This window comes from Plectrocnemia conspersa, unplaced genomic scaffold (assembly GCF_051122295.1).
Source record: "Plectrocnemia conspersa isolate PC_06_02 unplaced genomic scaffold, ASM5112229v1 ptg000002l, whole genome shotgun sequence".
Classification (NCBI taxonomy): Eukaryota; Metazoa; Arthropoda; class Insecta; order Trichoptera; family Polycentropodidae; genus Plectrocnemia; species Plectrocnemia conspersa.
In genome coordinates this window covers 27491796-27513544 of record NW_028277166.1, presented here as the reverse complement: position 1 = coordinate 27513544, position 21749 = coordinate 27491796, and the positions used below count along the sequence as shown (strand labels likewise).

Genomic DNA, 21749 nt, shown 5'->3' with positions numbered 1-21749 from the left:
AATGTTTCATTAAATTGAGATTTTGCTATCCTTCTGAGCTATAAAAACATAGGCGAAAGAGATTGTGATTTTTGGAACACTAAGACTTTATTATATTTTGGAATTAGGGCACTTTAACTAAAAGTATTTTTTTGTTCCACTGTATACATACAGTTTTTAGTATTTTAATAAACTAATACCCAATTTACAATATTTTAATAAATTAATATTTTTTAGTATTCTCCACCTGTTCCCTTGGTCCGGTATCATGGACGAAAATCACGCATTATCGGAAACGTTGCGAGTGCCAGACCCCAAGACTGGACAGATGCGTCGCCTCATTAGTCACTTGCCACCAAAAGAAGAAGAGATGTTTAGGAATATGATACGTAGATTAAACAATGTCGTTCAGGTAGAAGTATTCATATTTTACATCCATCAAAAATATTCATACACTAGACTAATAATGTCTGACTTTTAGGCTGCTGAAGAAATGGAAGTTCGCGTCATGGTGGACGCTGAACACACCTATTTCCAACCGGCTATCTCTCGAATGACGCTAGAACTGATGCGAAAGTATAATAAAGTAAGTCTATTCAGAGCTATTGATCAAGTATTTGACACAATTGATTAAAATAATTTTATTTTCAGGAAAAAGCCATTGTGTTCAATACATACCAGACGTATTTGAAAGAGTCTTACGATGAGCTGACCACTGATTTGGAACAGGCCGAACGTCAAGGTTTTTACTTTGGAGCTAAACTCGTGAGGGGTGCTTATATCGAATTGGTATTTAATCAAATCTTGAATGGAATATGATGATATGAATTATTAGATATTGATATTTTTGTATGAATATAGGAAAGAGCTAGAGCAGCTGCTCTTGGATACGAAGATCCAATTTGTCCGAATTATGAAGCTACCACTGCCTCCTATCATAAGTGTTTGACTGAATGTTTAAGGCGCATTAAGGTAAATTGTAAAATAAGTAATTAATCTCCTTGTAATACTGCGCTAAATTTACAGTACTTTTTGATCAGCTTTCTATAAAGATGAACACTTAATTGGTTTAAGAAAATGAAATTAGAATTGGTTAAAAATATATAGAATAAATAGATTTTTCTTTTTATTATATTTAATTATCATTAAATTATTTAATTAAATATATTCATTCAAAATGGCTTAGACTTGCGGTAACACCTATTAAAAAAACTGGACTACAAAGGGTTAATGGAACTCACAACTCATAATTTTTATATTTATTCCTATCTTATCTGTGAACTTTGGACGTTTTAAAAAATCATGTTTTGTATCATACATTTTAGATAGAATTACCATAAACTTAACAATAATGAATCTTTTCTTCCAATAGCTTTTGAACGATCAAGGTGCTGGTAAAAAGATCGGTATCATGGTGGCATCTCATAATGAGAATACGGTTCGTTTTGCTATTGAGAAGATGAAGGAAATTGGTATCAAGCCCGACGATAAGGTGATCTGCTTTGGACAGCTTCTCGGAATGTGCGATTACATCACTTTCCCTCTTGGTATGATTTTTTTATATTAAGTTATATGTATATGAATAGTTTCTAATTAACAATGATTTCAGGGCAAGCCGGATACTCTGCTTATAAATATATTCCTTACGGTCCTGTTCACGAGGTGCTGCCATATCTGTCCCGTCGCGCTCACGAGAACAAAGGCGTGCTGAAGAAGGTCAAGAAGGAGAAGCGGCTCCTACGGAAGGAGCTCTTCCGCCGTCTCTTCACAGGCCAATGGTTCTACAAACCGAAGGGCGACTACGTGCCTGTCTAGATTGTTATTTCTCAATTATTATTTTTTTAAAACTAAAACAAAAAAGCCGACATGATATTCCACTGTGCTTAAGTTCCATCTGCTATCATATCTCATGTAAATGATGCAGTACCATCTGTAAGTGGGCTGTGAACTGAAAATTTACGTATTATTTGCATTTGATGACGACGACGGAGCAAACCAGTCGTTTATCCGCCACTGTGGGCTTAGTTAGCTTTAAATTAATTTGTTTTTTTTTTATCCAACGTCACGGACAAGGAGGTTCGGTTCGGTCCTCAAGAGTTATACGCATAACTGCGAGTTGTTTAGATCATCATACCGTCAATGATGGTAGTGAATTTTTTTGATAATTTTTAGTTAGTTATTTAATAGACGATAATACTCAATGGTGGTATACAAGATCGACTTTTTATGTCTTCTAATCGAACTGTTCAATGTGATTTAGTATTTTTTTTGTTGTATTCTCAATGATATTATTAGCGTTCAATGGATGTGAAACATCCGCGACGATACATTTTATATTACACGAAATGTGAGTCAACATCATCTCAATACAGACTAGATTCGCTGTCGCGTTTAGAATCAGTTTTGATGTAACTGACAAAAACCATATCTGATTACTTACTCAAAATTATTTGACTGTATAATATCTGACTGTCAAAAAGTCAAACAGGATTATTTTTATAATGTTTTGACTGCATCAAATTGGACTTTTTTGCTATGAAAGTAAATACAAGCTGTATATTTAAATGTTCAATACAGATTCAAGTTCAGCTCATGCCGCATAGTCAAATCTTATTGAAAAACTATGTAGATAGTCATATGTGAGTATTATTTGACTGCGCGTGATAGTGAATTCAGTCTGTATTATTTAAAACAAAGAAAAAGGTTAATTTATACATTTTTAAATGTGTGATAAATGTCCATGTTTTTTATGTGCGTATTTATAAAGATACGATGATGACAAATTTTTTCCACAAGTCGGAAAACTAAGATCAATTATTGTTACTATTAAGTAGTAGATAGAACATGTTATCCATTACACAACTAGCCTATCAATCTATAATATATTTTCGATGGATTGTTATATAAAAATGTTAAAGACAGCTTATTTTTGAGTTACGCGTGCACTCACGTGCGAACTATAATACGTTATATAAATATAATTGTGGTATGTGAGTCAACGGAAGGAATGTTCCTGTTATTTTCATGATTTTGATTATTATTATTATTATTATTATATAAAAAACGCCATCTTATCGAATGTGTATGCTTTGATTGATAATAATGAATGAAACGCATACGATAAATCTAGTTATCATTAATCGTTGCCAGAATATAAATTATACAATTAGTATATAGGGTTGTTCCGAGTAAGATAAAGTTTTGAAGGATGTGAATATCCTTGCATGGCCTTAACGTCGATTTCGAGTCCTTCGTGTTATTTTTTTTTATTTAATGTGAGCTACCATATCGTGATGTGATATATTCGTTAGTGTACGTAATTCGATTTCATGACGGAATATACCAAAGAATCAATTATTATGTTATAACTTGTGATTGAACACAGTATTAAGGCGTTGTCGCCGTTATGGAATCGATTATCACTTTTAAACGTTTCGATGATTCAAGAAGCCTCGAAGGATCAATTTTTGGGTAAAAAAAGTTTACAGACGTTAACTGCGTACGTTTTTTAATTTGGAACGAAAGTGACAATTGTCGTGTAAAGTGCTGACAATAATACTATTATGGTTCTTAAGGTGGAGTTGTGTGTTATTTGAATAAATGTTAGTGTAATATTGAAAATTTTGTACTCATTTAAAACACCTTTTTTTTGTCATTGTCCTCAACTTCCTTTAAACTTTCCAATCGTTTCCTTGCTCAACAAGTGTAATGTCTAGAAAATATTGACTTAGTTTATGAAAACGGAACTCCGTCCTTCGGCCTACTACAACTGTAAAAGGGACGGTGAGGAATCTGCACATTGAATTATATGTTTTAAATGAAATAGTCTTTGTGCCTTTTCATACAGATTTTTACTTTCAGTTTTTTAGTATAGTGATTTTGACCCACGTCGTTTAATATGTAAAGTCGCGCACTGAATCAATTTTCGAGATATTGCTAAATTTCCATATTTTTCATCATAAAAAAAGTGTTTCTACATAATTTAAAATATCCACAGTTTTAATTAGCCGAATGCAAATTATATTATATAAAATTAAGGGTAATTGAATTTCCTATCAATGGTCAATACAACACTTTCCAATCAAATTATCAGTTAAGACTTGTGAAATAATCTATTGTAGTAATATTTTAGAAAAAAAATTATTGTTCTGTTAATCACACAAAAAAATATTAGTCCTGGTTTCTTTATTGGATGTTGAAACCCAATTTATTATTTAGAAAATAAGCGTCTGTTTATCAAAATCGCATTTTCAGTGAAAACGCTTGGTTATCTAACGTTCATATTTTAATAACAATATTACGAATTACAATAAGTGAGAATCTAATGAAGTATCTAAACCGAATTTTGATTATTATGAGGGCGCAAAAAACAATTATCACTTCCCAGAAGTCAAAAATTCACGTCAAAAGCAATAAAATCGTGTCGGCGCCGTTGCAGTGGGAACGCTCGTACTGAGAGTTTCCACTGCGATTATATTTCCAGCAATGAAAATGTATTCCGATATAATTTCACTGAAATTATATATTTAAAAAATATTTCTGGAATAGATTCGAGCCTTTTTTTAGATTTTCTTTGAGGAATAACCTGATAATTTTTGGTTTTGAATCAGGAACGTCATTTCAGCTATTTCTGGGGGAGGAGGCATATTGGCCAGTCAATGTTCATTTTTTTTAATATTTCTATTTCATTCAAATTCATAGTATTTCATTAAATTACATGCATTTTTCTGACCAAATTCAAGGGGGGGGCAAATGTCCCCCCCCCCCTCTAAATGACATCACTTAACTTAAGTAGTTTTTTAATACCATTTGAAATTTACGTAAATAAGTGAAGAGAGCATGAAAATGGGTAAAAATTTAATTTCTGTATTTTTACTCAAATGCTTATAATTATATTTTCTCACCGATTTTGATAAAAAGACGCTTATTTTTTTAGTTATATGTATATTGGGTTTCAATTTCCAATAAAGAAACCGAGACTAAATTTTTGTGTATTTCACAGTACAATTAAAAAAATTCTTAAATTTTGCTAAAAATAATCCAACATTGTCGATAAATTCATAAATAGTATCTAAACCAATATTCTGATTGAAAAAAGTGTTGTGCAGATGATTGATAGGAATTTTAATTACTTTTAATTTGATATAAAATACTTTGCAATTAGCTAACTACAAAAAAAATTTGCTTTTTTTCTGAACGAAAAATACGAAAATTTAGCAATATCTCGAAAACTGTCCTTTAATTTTCACATTCAGCGCACGATTTTACATAAGAACTGATTTAAATGTCGTGGGCCAGAATTCCTTTGAACTTTGTTTACTAGTGTAGTTATGCGAAAATACAAGTTGATAATTATTCATGATCCAACCTTAGCAAAGATTATACTGGTTTTGTAAAGGGTAGGGCAAGTTTGCTTGTGTCCTACGAGACAATTTGAAATGTCTTATATATCAGACACACAAGAAAACAGTTACTTATTTTGTGTCCTAACCTACCGTTTATTTAATTAATATCTGTATCGTACACTACTATACTTTCAACAGTTTATCTTTGATCTGGAACTCTTCCAATGACTTCAAGATATTTGAAGCATTTTTTGAACAATATATCTCAAAATCACCGACTCTTTGTCTCTGCTTTTTTAAATAATTTATCTCCACGTATGCATTTTTAATCATTCTAGCACTTAAAGCGCCGGAATCCGATTAATACAATTAACTCGATCTTTAACATCATCGAATATTTTAGGGTACCAAAGGGATTAATTATATTTTAGATAGTATATTCTTCTAACAGATGTAGTTATTATAATTCTCTCCATATAAAATTAAATAATTGGTGGTTCGAAATTTTGTTAAAAAAATCTTTTCGAATATCATCCTAAATCATTTGGAATCGATGCTGACAAATTTTAGGATAGTCACAGATGTGTTCGTATTCCGTTTCATTTTACGCCTTATCGCATTTTGCAAAAGCCTACAAAAATTTTGCATAAATTGAATATCTACGACTGAAAAGTTCTCATTGATATTGTATTTGGTGACCACACCAATTTTTATAATTTATTATCAATAGCGTAGTTTGAGTAATATGAGTTTGAAAATTGCGATTATTCGGCACTTTTTTCGATCACGCGCACATATGCCAGCTATACGTGTTTTTTCACGCAAAGGTGAGGCGCATTAGGTGCTAATAGATCTAACTTTCAATTTAAATTCACCAATGAATGACCCAATATATACAAACTCATTGGCAGCCTCTAGATCCGGAAGATTGTGTATCTATCAACTATAAGTTCCAACTAAGATCTGCCTATTTCTAATAATCATTTATAAAATGGTAGTAGTATTGTGCATATTTCTTGACTCAAGCCAACCATATCAGTTATCACGAGGTATTCGCCATAGATGTTGAATATAATAGGTAAGACTTGTACACCCTTTTTGACTTTTTTCAGATCAACTATTTCCGTTTCTAGTAGAACCTTCCACATAGTCACATCTTACTTAAACGTCTTTTTATAATCAATGTGTCACTTACAAAAAAAAGGAATTTGGACTTACTTATAAAATTACTTAATTTTTAATTAAAAGATAATATATTTTTTTTATAATTTATTATGAAAATATGGAGATTCTACTTACAATTAAAATAACTTCTATTACAAACTAAATTTAAAAACAATATGTTAGTGTATATATGCGGAAATGCAAAAAATTCTTTCATCTCACCTATACAGCCATAACGACCGACAGCCTTCTTTACGTTTCTGATATACAAAACCATCGATTGTATGCCGCTCTCTCGACAAGGCACTTACATCGGATATTTCTCACTCGTAATCTCTTTCAGTATACAATCGACAATCTAGTACAACACCACACAAAAAATTATAAAGGCACAAATCAACAAAAAGAAAATCAACCCAAATCCATCTTTGGCTTCTAAATAATGCGTGAGCGTCCATAAGGAAAAAAAACAATAACAGATTATTGCTATTTTATTGAACCACTTTTGGAGATTACATTAATAATTTTCGCCAAATCGACACATTTACACATAAAAACTGTACAATACTACTAAACAACGACTATTCAAATACACATGGAAAAGTACGAGTGAGACATTAACGCAAAAAAGAGAAGTTATAACACAAGGAACATAAACACATTGTTTAAAATCTTTTTGGCGATTTGGTATACGTTAGTTGTAGAAAAAGTTGACAGTATCACATTCAATAAATTTAAATAAAAATAGTGATATTTCATAATAATATTCATATTAACATATCAGTGATTTTGCATTATTCAGTTTAACTGAACGACTCAGCCTTTTTTGGTTTTTGCAAACGCTCGCACAAGGTAACAATTGACAGCTTCACGATCGCCGACCAATCATCCATCATATCAGACTTAAATGTTTCGCTCTCGCTTAGCACTACCTTATTTTGGCTTGTCGCGACTGCCACATGTTGAACTTGTCAGTCGCCGCTTGGAGAAGCTGCGTGAAGTGTTTCGTCAAGGAGTGCGCCAAAGGCGATAATTCCCTCACCATACGATCCTAAAATAACATACAACTCATTATGTAAATTATATAGCTTTTGATTAAATTTGTAATATTACCTCAAATGGCTTCAGCCGAGCGAGCTTATACCGCTGCAGAGCTTCGTGAGCCTTAGACACCTTCTCAGGATCTGGTATACTATTACGGGTCGACTGGAAACACTGCCAAAACACTTTTAGCAATTCACCTCCTCCCAAATATAATCTTCTAACTTCGGCTTCAACATCAGCAGGAACCAATTCTGAGGAACAATAATAACATAATGATGATTAAGCCTCGGATTGTCTACCATCTTGAAAAGTATTATATATATATATAAAGAACTTACGAGCTAAAGAATGAGTGTGATGATGCCTCATTAGCGCTCCGCCAGGACTCAGCTCTCCTAAAACTCCAACAGCAGCAGGAGCAGACGGTTGAAGTGGTCTCACGTTTCCGTGGCCGCCGGTCCAAGATAATATGAGCGATCGAACCGTTCTAGCTGTTGATCTTTGATTTCCAGTATTCGAGTACGAATCGGCATAATCACTATTCGTGGGTCCGTGCAAATATCTTTCAATCTATAAATAAATATAGGTATAAAAATTGTAGCATTTCTATTCATAAATACACATTCTTAAATCCAAAGATAACACACCTTGGACAATTCTAATTGTTGCATTCCTTCAACATCTTCGTCTTCTTTCAGATCTTCATATGATATTTTATTCATAATCCTCTGCCTTTTAGTCGGTGGTGCAATTTTATCTTCTTCTTTTTTCTCTGGTGACACAATCACGTTTCCGTTCATCTCTGACTTTTTATCGTTTTTATTGTTTTCTCCCGCCGGTTCCGGTGTTGGTTTGATAATGTTATCAGCAGCGTTCAATACCTAAATTAGTGATGTGAGATATTAATTTAAATGATAGCACACAAAAGCGTTTGAATCTATAAAAATCACCATTATAGAATGTTGATTGAATCTCTTGATCATGCTGCGTGGAACAGACGTCGAATCGGCAGGATATGGCGGAGGTTCATCGCCCAGAGGATCCGGTTCGGCCCATTTAGCCATTTCCAGAAGAGGATCGTCCGGACCCTTGGCCATCGCTTCGCCTAATTTGATATCGTCCATTCTCCCACATTCTGTGAAGAGATCTTTACTCACAGTTGTGATGCGATCCCTAAAGACAAGTATTAATTACTGTACACACTTACATTACATATAGATAAGAATCTTCACATTATTAAAAAAAATACCTATGAAAGTAATGAGATTGGAAAAACTTGGTCCAAAAATCTGCCTCAGACATTTTGTTCGGAACATAATCTCGATGCTTTTTGTGAACTGCCGGATATGTTTTAAAAACAGCGTCGATGATGTCTTGCGTGAGATTATATTTGAGACCGTTGCATCCATCCGTCTGCGGTTTGATATCAGCCAGAAAAGCACCAGAAACACCTGGAATGTAAAAATTATAAGTTATTAAAAAATTAGTATTAATTATATTATTATAATAAAATTATTAATTTATTTATTAATAAACTTATAATTAAAACATACCGATTTCTTGTTTCTCAGCCTGACTCTCGGTGTATTGCTTTATGGTCGGTGTGTTCCAATATTCCTCGCTGTTTAGCACTTTCGTTATGACTAAATCTTCATATAGGTATTTCAAAGTAGGATTATTATATAATAAACTGAAACAACATATAAATTAATTATTTCATGAATGACATATATGTTATGATTACTATTTGAGTTTATTTACTTGAACTTTTCTTCCAGCTCTCTATTGACTTGGCGCTTAAATTGAGGTAATAAATTCTGTAATTGGTTCTTGACTCGGTCCCTGTCTTCCGATTGTGCTTCCACGCCTGCCGCATTAACAAAATGGAACGTGGAGCTAGTCCCGTCGTGCAGCACCACCTGCAACTGGACTTTGGCTTTGCCGGCTGGCGATATCTTTTGCGCTAAAGAAATAAAATACAATTTTATTTACAAATAAATATAAATAATCAGCAATTCATTAAAAAGACCCAAAGCTGCATTTAACTCCATTTTACAGCCACTGCCTGGACAGTGGCGTTCTAGTCGATTTATACGTATTAAGTGAATATCTATAGTAGTCCAGTCAAATAAGGCGAAATAAAGGCTAAACCTCGGAATGAAAGATACCAAGCTGAAATTTTGCACAGACCTTCGTTTTGATGTTCTAAGGACAGGGTGAAAAGTCTCATAAAATATCGTGTCTGCTAATCAAGATATCAAAGGTCAAAGGTCACAAAATTTGTTTTTTTTTGCAAATATCTCGCGTTTTATGCGTTGCACGTCATTAGATGCTTCACAAAACTTGTAAAGCATAAAATTATCTACAAGTTTAGTTATAATATTTGTTTTGTATCATTAACCGTTTTTGAGAAATAGCGCGAAGAGTGGGAGGCGTACATCCGTTTATAGAATCCAGCGAGTATTTCTACCTGCTTAACTTGGTATAAGCTTTGAAAAAGTAAACAATCATGAAAAAAGTGGTCTCGGCAAGACGTTTGAACCATAATTTTATTACTTTCTTCATTGTATTATTAGGAATTAAAAATGAAATATTGCTCGACAAGAAATTTGTGCGAAAAAATTGAAAGAGTTGAGAGATGTCCTTACGGAGTATGTACCAGATGATAAGAAGATCATATCCAAATTAAGAGAAAAATATTTAACTGATAGTTATAACGAAGATTGGATCCTTCCCTATTTTTTCTTTTCGCGATGCTCAAGCTTAAGTTTTATCCATAGCTTGGTATGAAAATAAAAAAGGCACTTCGGAAGAAGAACACTTGCGCGTAGTGGAAGCTGCTGCGGCGATTATTAGAGAAGATATTCGATCTTCTGTTGTTGAGACCAAGTCTTATCTGCCCCCGAGTAAAATATTAATGAAGAAATTCCGAAAACTTTATTACATTTTCTGCAAGAAGTTATGATAAAGAACAGAAAAGGAAAGACGGGGCATTTTAAAACGAAATACACAGCTATAAGTCATGCTATAATGACTTCCATACGAAAAAGGTCCTTTTCTTCGCAGTTATTAATAGGCCTATCTGTATTTCTTCATAGAAAAAATACAGATAGGCCAAACATCCAAAAAGACTTTTGGATGTTTTGTCAAGTTTAGGTTTTTTCGCTTCATATAGTGATACTGTAAAATGTTAAATTTCAGCTGTTTATCACCCACAGCCTCGTAATCAACCATCATAGTCAAGTGCCTTAGTACAGTATGCAGCAGATAATGCAGAAAAATATTTATACTCTTGATGGCTATAATACTGTTCATATAATGGGAATGATAAAAATAATAACTCCAAAATCTGAAGTTATATCTGATGACCGCATAAAGAAATTTACAACAAAACCAAGTGCAAAGGAGTTAGCAGCACTATCACATATACCCCTTCTAGTGTATGAAAATCATGTCGTACCCGGATTGAGCAAGAGATTCAAGTTCAAAATTTTAATGATGTAGAAGAACTAACCGAACAAATATTTAATGTATTTGATTTGTTGTGGAAGTACGGAAAGTGGAAAAATATCTCACCGTTGCCAGGGTGGAATGGATTTATTGAACAACTTACAAAAAACAATGAGAACTTTGTAACTTCTCAAATTCTGTTTCTTACTTTTATTCATCATCCTGTGAGTAATATGTACACAATTTACACTACATTACAGTGTGCTATAAACACTGCCAAGAAACATGAACAAAGAACATGCTTAATAACTTTTGATCATCCGTTGTACATAAAAGTACGTGAAATCGTATCAGCTTCAGATGCTAGCTCAGACTTGTCCAGAGTAATTGTGAAACTAGGAGGCTTTCATATGCTTATGTCTTTTATTGGATGCATAGGGTATATAATGAATGGAAGCGGAATCAAGGAAGCTCTCAGTACAATTTATGCATCGAATTCTGTCGACAAAATGTTGGATGGTCCCGCTTTTGCAAGAAGTATCAGAGGCCATACGTTTTACTTTTTGCATTATCGATGATGATTTTTGAAGATATGGAGATTGAAAGTTATAATGCTTTAGCAGATTCATTCAGCAGATAACAATTTGCGATGTTTTCTACGAAACTGTGGAAGAATGTACAGGTAACTCTGGCTCCGTAGCTTACATAGCGTTATCCTATAAACGGATGTGCGCTTCCCACTCCCCGTGCTATATCTCGAAAACCATTAACCATACGAAGAAATAAATTATAACAAACTTGTAGAAAATTTTATTTTCTATAAGTTTTGTTAAACATTTAATGACATGCGACGCAAAAAAGGCGAGATATTTGCAAAAAAACGATTTTTATGACCTTTGACCTTTAATATCTTGATTAGCAGACACGATATCTTATGAGACTTTTCACCCTATCTTAAGAACGCCAAAACAAAGGTCTGTGCAAAATTTCAGCTTGTTATCTTTCATTCCGAGGTTAAACCCTTATTTGACTGGACTATAGTGAAAAAGAGTCATTCAAAAAATGAGTAATACAGCTTCATAACTCTAAGTTACAAAGCATCCAAAAATTTTAGTTTTAAATCATTGATGATACAAACAAAATAAAATTATCCTTAACCCTTTCCGCTCGTAAGGTGCGTGGGACGCACCATGTCAATTAATGAAATATAACGTCGATTTTTGGGTACTTCCTGTGGATGTTTTGAATGGCGTTTTTGCAGTGTTGTGGACAAGAGTTTCAAGAAGCATATCTTATCAAAAAAATATCATTTTTACTTGAATCAAGCCAGGGAGAGCTCATTTATCGCGATAAGTCGGGGTTTTTTGATGACTAAATTTAAAGGCAGATGTGCCGTAGCTTTCTCCCGAAGGCAATAATTGGCAATCGTCCTTCGGTACAGGCATCGGAGACGTTTTTATTGCCTATTGTGTTTTAGACAGTGTCTCGGGTGTCCATAAGTTGTGTCCAAGTAAGACTATAGTGATTGATAATTTTGTTTTAATTACTTATTTTTTCATTATTTTAAATTTTATTGTGAAATTTTTTTTTTAATTTTATTGTTATAAAAACAATGCTATCGCTGAATATAGTGATTGTAATGATATGTTTTGTAATGATAATGATGGGGAAGGTTTCATGTTTGATTTTTCATCTTCCAATGATGATAGTAAAGAAAGTAACGTCGAAATTAGGCCTGTTGCCTTGAATCGAATGTGGAATACAGGCAATTTAAATAATAGCGACAAAGAAACGGTACCGTATACAACCTATTGATTATTTTCAATTGTTTTACACTGATGAGTTGGTATAATAATATAACTTGGGGATCTAAGAAAACTTAAAAAGTAATATTTTTCCATTTTCCTTTAATTTATAATAAATCAACATCCCACATATTATTAAACGTAGTGCCCCTTTTCATGCATCACTTTGTTTATTTTTATATACAAATATGCTATTTAAGCATTATTAGCTTGAATATATAAAATCACAAACAAATATGTACCATAAAGCTACTCATTAAAAGTTTTGTCCCTTTTTAATTAAGAAATATATAAAATAACATGACAATAACTTTCATTTGACCTTCAATGGGGCGTATTTTAGTTTTTAAAAATATACCTAACATCAATTTATATAAACATAGATATACATTGTGGATTTTTTAATTATTATAAAACGGTACAATTTCTGCAAGCGATGTAAGCTTTCTTTCGCAGGTAGATATATCTAAAACTGAGCGGCATGTCTTTGTTATTTGTGTATATTTATTTATTTGTTAAAACATTTTTTGTCCCAAAAATATTTTTAAATGGGTCGTCGCCCTCTTGTGTTAATTTATTGTTATGAATTGTCAACCAGTGGTACTTAAGAGAACCAAAAAAATTAAAATGTAATTTAGAGAAATACAAGTATTTGTTCGGATTTGATTTTTCCCAAGCTGGCGACATACCTAGTACGAAAACGATTACGAGTACAAAGGGTTAATAACTAGTTATTCATTATCAAATCATTCGATTACTGACTAAAAAATTGGAAAAAATTCAAAGTTAAACAAATTCTAAGAAAAGGTGTTGAAAAATAAGATTTTTTTTATCATTTGTATTCTCACAGTAAAGTCAATATTATTAGCATATTTTTCCATATTATAATATTTTCATTAATTCAGTAAATCATAGAACATGGAATTATTTATTTATATAGATATCTAAAAAAATACAATTGACTAAATTCAATAAAGATTTCATTACTGTTGACCTCAACTTATAAGATATGATTTTTTATTTACACTCTAAAATATGAATATCGCATTATAAATTATTTTTAAAATAGAATCGAGTATAAAAATATACTGCAAAGCAAAAAATGTTTGTGTTTGCAAAACAAAAATAACTTGTGTACATTTTCTTCTATACTTTATATATGTACTATTTAAATAAGGTTCGTATTTTTCGGGTCAGAATATTAATACGGTCGTGTACGGAACAACCAATTAAATGGTCAAAATTGTATTAACAGCCAGATATTACATAATTCAGGGTCAGATAAATATCAAATGGTTAGAGTAAAAATAGCATACGGTCAGAATAAAAAATATAGGAAGATCATGTGAATTAAAAAATATTATAAGATTTATAAATACAAATGGATAATAAACTATTTATTTTAGAAATATCTTTAATATAAAAAATATCAAATATAAAGCTTTCTTCGTCGCTCTGAATAACTTTGCGTCATACATACATTTAAATAGATTCATCGAGTTATTCATTCAGGGGTGTTCACTATTCTGACCAATGCTCGCTCGCACCTAACCTATCCAACAGTTTGGATGTGAGCGAGATACATATTTTATAAGATATTTCTAAAATAAATAATTTATTGACTATTTATATTTATAAATATATTTTTTTAATTCACATGATCGTCCTATACTTTTATTCTGACCGTATGCTATTTTTATTCTAACCATTTGATATTTTTTTGATCCTGAATAACATAATTATGTTGATAAAATTCTGAACAAGATTTCATTTTTTTTCTTACCCAAAGTTGATTTAAATTCTGAAAATTTAATTTGTTGCTTTTTGACATTAGTGAGTACCATATAAAAAAAAAGACGAAGTATAAAGTAAATGTGCTTGATATGAGAAAAAATAGTTGTGCTCATATTCGATGTATGCCAAAATTTAAGTACGTAAGTGTTAAAGAGTTAATTAACAACTCACTTTTGATATCGGCATATTTGTGAGAGACGCTGACCGTGTCCCGATGCTCCACCATCCAGGCCAGCCTCTCGTTCATCACGTACAAGGTGCCATCGCCCTTCTTGTACCGCACATGGTTAACGCTCAAGAGGACGTCCTCTGAAGACGTCGTCATTCTGAAGACGGCCGCGGTCAGGGGGGCCGATCATGAAACGGACCTAAAAACATGAAAAATTGCCTTCATTACATTTGATCATTATCTTTTTTCATTTAGATTTATTACATCGCAGGTGAAAAACGTCATACTTCATCCGTTATATTTACTCTTAAATGAAAAATAAATAATTATAATAACTTTCGAATGAAAAATAAAGTATATAAGGATAGAATAAACATATTGATTGTAGTCAAATGTTTTACTCTACGCTGCTTACATTTATATTATATATTTTTTGTTTTCAATCATTATAACCAATTTATTGTTGATCAACAGATTTAGAACTACTGTCACCAATCTTTTTACATTCACCAAAAACAAAATTAATCAAAATTAACATTCGTATTGATGTAATATACACAGCTTTCGAGTATACTATTGATAAAGTGGACCGTTGAATCTAAATTGAGAAGTTGATTGATCAAAAGATTTGTGACTATGTTTTTGAATATTCGTCCGAGTACTACAAAGATCAAAACTCGGTCCACTGCTGTTTCACTCGGAATTTTTATTATAACATGTTCAAATATTTTCATAAAAGCTAGTCTATACAAGATTTATCCACAATCTCGGAGCAATTATTAGTAACTTTACCTCCCCTGCTTGTAATCTCAATATTTTAAGTCCAATTTTAATAGCAATTCCGTGTAATTATCCAGCTTTCTATAATGTATGATTGTTAGTTACAAGATGGTATCATTACATAATAAATTTATCTGAAATATATCGCGATACTTAATATTTGCGAACACGTCTAATTTGTTATTTGTAAAAGTGTGTAACAACCTCAACGCCCAGGAATAATGTGTTGCGATCGTAATTGTGTCTGTTTCTAATCTAATTTTTGTATAGTCATTATCGAATTCAAGTGTTTAAATAATCATATTCAAAAGATTATTTATTCACTTTTATCATATTACAGCCGAAAAACAGTCTTGCACAAACTCAAGATATACTATTATTAGCTTTACTACTTATGACAAGGCCAAAACCGACCACCGGTTGTAGCTCCATGGAAGAAGAAGAAGCTTTACTTCTTATACCTAACATTTATTTATTGATTGCTTATATGAGAATTTAGACTGGGGAATAAATTTAAAGCTGATTTGACAATCAACCTTCCAATGACTAATTATAATTAGCAAGACTTGAACTTCAGAAACAGCTAAACAGCATGACAACAAAGGCTATCTATCTTCGATAGATTAGAAAGAAAATTGATAAATGGTAGCTAAATACAAATTTAAGTCAAGGTAGCTTTTTGTAGGAACACTTCCGCTCAATCGAAAGACCTCGAAGGTTTAGCATTTCAAGCATCATGATAAATGCCAGTGTTGCAAGATGCTGTAAAATTGGTAAGGTTCGTCAAGGGTTCTGAAAGCAAATTGCCGATGTGGAAGTTATTGTATTGACTCTTACTATCTTGAAGCAGATAAACCAAGAAACTCGTTTAGGAGTGATTAATATTTTTGGATTGTAAAATAATTTTTAGCATCATGCACTTGTCGACAATAGATATTTCAAAAATACCATGACCAAATCAACTAGATGTTTTTAAGAAACTTTTAAATATATAATATATGTACATCTGTACTCCTTTTGTTAACACTATGTTATTAAAAATAGGTATATAGACTATATTTTCAAAAATTTAAATAGTGTTAATGTATTTGCATTGTTTAAATATAAAAAGTCGTAAAAAAGTCAGAAAAATACTGTCGGGTGCCGTAAATTCTAGATATTTACTAGGATTTGTGTTTACCGTCTATGAATTTTGTAGAACCTGAATACATCTTTAACATATATCGTTGCCAGTGGTTTATACGGGCCAGCGAAGATTTGACACTGTGGCTAATTTTAATTTTGAATGAGTAGGTTGTAACATATAGTAATCTCACTAAAAAGGATGCGATTTAATTAAAAGATATGTGCATTTAAATAAATACTTTGTTCCATAAAACGAATTGTTTGTAGACCAGACCAACAGTAATGTACAATTATTTTATACATATTACTCATTAAAATTATTTAACTCTGGTTGCCAAAATCCAATATAACGGCTTTTGCTCAAGAATTTGCAAGAATTGTCAGATTCGACGTCACCTTTGAGGAAAGAATCGAATACATGTTTAATAGATTGCGGAGTTTTTGCTTCATACATATTTTTTATAATGCAATCCATCGATACTTGGATAGTAATATTATATTTAAATAATCTTTGGAACTAAGAACAGTTGTGAAACGAGTCGATGCTGTAACGATTCGACGTACAAAAGGCGTAGAAGGTAATTTTAATGTCAAAAATGCATTTCGTGCATGACGACTCGTCTATGCAGATGTGAATAAAATCAATACCAGGATTAACAGTTTCGGGACTATACGAGATTGAAGGATAAAAATTTAGTGGACCGAATTTCTACTTGCAAAAGTAGTGAGTGATTTTATGTATTTTTCCATAATTATTCCTATTATTTTATATTGCACTTACAGTAAATTATGGGGAGGGGGGAGGAATCAGTGATTCTCAACGTTTTATTGCTTTGATTTATTAAATTTTGTTAATTTATAATAAATATTTTTTATGTTATTTGGCATTTGTGGATTTTTTTATGGCAATTCAGAGGCTATAAAAGTAATATAATATATATGAAAATACTTGAAAACAGTGAAGTTCGACCACCGTACATGTACGGCGATACCAAAACCGATGCAAAATGCTAGATTGACTGCGAGCTGCTTCTACCTAACCAAACTACGGATTCTACTAAATACTGCAAACAATTGGTCAAGCTTTAAGAAGCAAGAACCAAAGACAGTCCACAATGAGTCAACATGGTCAAAAAGTAATAGCTAATATATTATATAAGGAAAAAATGATATTTATTTATTTTATGTCACCAACCAACACTCCTAAAAGAAAGGCTATTCTCATATCTAACTTTTGACTTATTTCAAATTATAGATCCGGATTGAAGGTTGTCACAAGTATCGAGGGGCAAATCTGCAACGAATCTAGTTGAAAAAATAGTATATCAATAAAGGAAAATGTATAAACAAATATTTTATTAGAATAAGAGGAAAGTAGCAGAACCTCCTTCACTCTGAATCGGCATACAAAAGACAGATTTGAGCTCCTGCCAAAACCGCTCAGACCATTGGGTGGTCTAATATGAAGTAAGGAAGGTCATCGTTCAAAATGGCTTCAAGACGGCTTCAAAATGGCACATATATATATTGAATATTTTTGTGAAAAAATGTCTTACAATATTAGTCGATAAATGCAAGTCGCGAGTCGCGGGTCGCGCATAACCTGAAAAGGTTGAGGTTATGTCCTCAATCCTGCGCCCGCCCCGTCCTCGGAGCGCCGTCTCTGTCCGCCGCGCGGCGAAGGCGACGCGCGAGAAAGAGACGGAACGACGGGAAGCGGGCGAGCCGATAAGGACGGCGGGGGCTCCGCGCGACCCACAGTTTGACGCTCGGCGGGGCCTCGGCGGCCGCGGGGGTGCGCCCGGAGACGTTCGGACTCGAAACGGGGGCGCGGTGCGTACCTGCGCCGCCGCTCGCGGCTCCCCGTGCTGCGTTGGGCCGACCCAGCGCGCCTCTGGCCCCCATCGACCGTTTGCGCGGACTGAAATAGCCGCCCCGAGTAGCCGCGCGGCGCAACGGCGGCGCCACTATCGCCACACAAAAACAAAATGGCCGTCCGGCGGCGCGACTTCGATTCTTTTCGATTCGAATATGTTTCTTCTTTATTTATATTCTTCCATATTTGGCCTAAACAAATTTCCCCATTTTCAAACTGAAATACAATTTTATAGGATTGAAAGGAATTGTTTACAACACAGTTCACCTTTGTCTCAAATAGATATTTCTAAACGACTATATGCTTATTATTTGCTATTTTTCTCGCTCAGCAAACTTATTAGTCTACTGAAAGATCTTCCATCTGAAGAATGGTAACTGTTAATGAATATAACAGTTTAATGGCGGAGCAGATATTGCAATGTCATATGACATGACGATGATTGAAATGTGATATGCTATTTATACATTATATTTCCATCTTTCATACACATTATTTTTCCATTTTTCGCTATAAAGTAAAACCGTAGTTGCATCTTTTTGTAATAAAGATGATCTAACTTCAGTTTCAAGAAAAAACACAAATTAAAAGATATCTTCGGATTTTTATGAACATGTATTTCATTAATTATGAATTATGAAAAATAATATTAATTAAATAGAGCCGAACCTTTCGATGACTTTTTCGTACATTTCGGGGGATATCTCGGCTATAACTTGGCGGATGTTACTTTTTAGGCGTTCCAACGTTTCGGGTTTGGCATTTTTTTGACACGATTTGACACGATTTGACACGATTCATAGCATAACCCCACAAAAAATCCAACAGCGTTAAATCGCAACATTTTGGTGACCAGTTGACATCGTCAAAACGTGAAATAATTCGACCTGGGAACTTTTCTCTGAGTAAGTTGCGTCGTCTTGTTGGAACCATATGTCTTACACATCAATATCTTCGATTACGTACCAAAAAGAATCGGATATCATGCGCCTATAGCGCTCAACGTTGACTGTTACAGTGCGACCTTCATCGTTTTAAAAAAAAGTAAAGCACAATGACGCCGCCTGTCCACAATTCGCACCAGACAGTTTTTGGCCATGTAATGGTCTTTCATGAATCACATGAGAATTTTCCTTGCCCCATATACGACAATTTTACGATTAACATAACCAGAGAGGTGTAAACGTTACTGCTAACATCCAATCAGCATAAACTCTTCACTGTCCATGGTCTCTGGGCTTCAGTTATTGTGTTATCTGAAGTTTATACGGATATAGGTGCAAGTCCAGAAGCAAAATGTGTCAAAGACAGCCATAAAAAAGCCCAAAAGCTGCGTCTTCGGCTGAACGGTCGCCACGGTGATGCAAAGACCCTACTTTATCTCCAACGCTTCCAGTCTGTTAAAAAAATTCTATTCATTTTAAATTATTTAGATATTGGTGAAACATCTCATTTTAGTTTCAGGAAATAGCCGTTAATGCGTATAAAATATCCCACATTTTCACGCTGCATATGTAATTATATATGCCGATTACTTATCAAGTGGATATAATAAATAATTGATAACAAATTTTCCGGTGAAAGTATTTAGGTTATCGTTTTTTACAATACACAATCGCTATCTTAAGACCTAAAAATTTGCCAAATTCAGTCGCAGAGCTAAAAATAAATCGCCACATATACCGTTTGTTCAATTATAATCAAAACTGGAGATCGATAGTAGCTTAATCCATTTTTTGCGAAGCACGTACTTTGCATTGCAATTAGTTATTTTCTTATAGCGCAAATATTTTTACTTAGTCAACTGTTAAAAGTTCTGCGTCCTGAATTTCGACTTTAATTTTAATGTACTTATTTTAATATTACGGTTGTTTTACTCAAATCGAAATATCTGACAAACGTATATTTGTAATTGCTTGAAATTTCTGGATTGCTTATATATACATTACTCGTCTACTATTAAAAAAGGGCGCAATAATCTGGTAGACTTCCTCTTTGCGAAGGAAATACACAATACAGTAAAAGGGTACTCTTAAAAAATAGAATACAAAAAAACAATACAAAGAATTTTTTTAAGAAAGATACTTTAATCCTAATAATAAAAGTGTATTCTTTTTTTAAGTTGTGATATAAGACCTTCTGCAATATGTATTTTAATGGTTAATTTATATCTTTAAAACACCCGATTTTTTACATGTTTATAGTCTTTATGGACACCATTACATTTGGTACATTTTGGGAATGAGTTTCTCGCTTCAACCGTCATATAATCTTTTTCGGCACCCAACGCGCACAGAGTAACCGTTTCATAAAATTACAACTTTGGACATTTGTTGACATGTTTTTATCAAGCTTATTGAACTCAATGGCTATCAAAACGAATTTTATAAAGACTTAATCAGTGACAACGGATACTTAGTTATCAAAGATGTCGCATTTTCCTTAATCAAATCGGGAAAACGTTTTGCTTTCGTTTTAAATAAAAACGTAACTGAGGCCCGACAAACTCCCACGTCATGCGAATCATGACAAAAAACAGCATTGTTGCCAACCAAGTCAAAAATACGTTCTATTTTTACTAGCTTTTACTTTTCGAACATATGATAATAATAATAAATAATACCGAAATAACAGTGAAAACCGAATAATAATAATGCCGGTGAAGATTTTCTAAAGGGTTTAGATTTTTTGCGCAAAATACAGCGGTGTTTATTTTAATGTTAAAGTTTAACAAATAAATACAATTAGAGCATTTGAGGTTATGTTTGACAGAGACTGACTCACCCACCGCTCCGTTCGAACGCCGACCGCCTATTGAGATGACTCACTCGCGTCACGCTGGCCGACACCGAACCTTTTCGCCCTGCTTACGTTCGCGAATATCTTCATTCATTCTTGAACTAAGAAATAAATTTAAATAAATAAATGTAATTATGGCTACATTAGACGATTCAAAAATAATTTAAAATATTTGGTAATAATAATTTTAGAAATTGATTAACCCTTGCCATATTCTTCCAAAATTAATAATTAATAAATCGTTTCAATTTTTCACGCACTGTGATCAATTACATTTCATTTTTTTTAAATAGCAGTTTAATAACAAAACATCTAAAATTTTGCTTTGCATCGATCTCAATTCTCAACAAAAACACTTTATTTTAAAATATATTTATAAAAACTTTACACTTCGCGATAAAATAGATCTCTTATTTATT

General features: G+C 32.9%; 2 protein-coding genes across 5 annotated transcripts in view; one reads left to right on the top strand and one right to left on the bottom strand.

The window, feature by feature from the left end:
* slgA (proline dehydrogenase slgA) overlaps positions 1-3600 on the top strand; it is a 29044-nt gene extending 25444 nt beyond the window's left edge. For both annotated transcript variants that reach the window (XM_088181772.1, XM_088181773.1), the window contains 6 exons: positions 217-391; positions 461-565; positions 631-768; positions 841-951; positions 1352-1526; positions 1589-3600. In XM_088181772.1, coding sequence (XP_088037898.1) covers positions 217-391; positions 461-565; positions 631-768; positions 841-951; positions 1352-1526; positions 1589-1794 — 910 coding nt within the window. In that variant the 3' untranslated portion in view covers positions 1795-3600. The remainder of the gene's footprint in view (positions 1-216; positions 392-460; positions 566-630; positions 769-840; positions 952-1351; positions 1527-1588) is intronic.
* A 3361-nt stretch (positions 3601-6961) lies between these two features.
* Tfb1 (transcription factor B1) lies at positions 6962-21484 on the bottom strand. 3 transcript variants are annotated; one of them, XM_088181776.1, is made up of 10 exons: positions 21316-21484; positions 14753-14949; positions 9294-9495; positions 9086-9222; positions 8782-8983; positions 8483-8705; positions 8180-8413; positions 7871-8102; positions 7602-7783; positions 6962-7539 (listed from the first exon to the last, which is right to left on the bottom strand). In XM_088181776.1, the coding sequence occupies exons 2-10, from the start codon at positions 14904-14906 to the stop codon at positions 7417-7419; spliced, it is 1689 nt and encodes a 562-aa protein (XP_088037902.1). In that variant the 5' UTR covers positions 14907-14949; positions 21316-21484; the 3' UTR covers positions 6962-7416. The 3 variants fall into 3 exon arrangements, with proteins under 3 accessions (XP_088037902.1, XP_088037901.1, XP_088037900.1); XM_088181775.1 differs by lacking the exon at positions 21316-21484 and adding an exon at positions 18212-18578; XM_088181774.1 differs by lacking the exon at positions 21316-21484 and adding an exon at positions 18497-18578.
* Positions 21485-21749: the final 265 nt, after the last annotated feature.

Bases quoted from the DNA above. Each gene is read 5' to 3' on its own strand.
- Tfb1 (XM_088181776.1), bottom strand. From the start codon at position 14,906: ATGACGACGTCTTCAGAGGACGTCCTCTTGAGCGTTAACCATGTGCGG. The intron at 9,223-9,293 runs GTAAATAAACTC...ATGTTGTTTCAG, and splicing joins GAGCTGGAAGAAAAGTTCAA to TTTATTATATAATAATCCTA. The intron at 8,984-9,085 runs GTATGTTTTAAT...TTTACATTCCAG, and splicing joins GGCTGAGAAACAAGAAATCG to GTGTTTCTGGTGCTTTTCTG.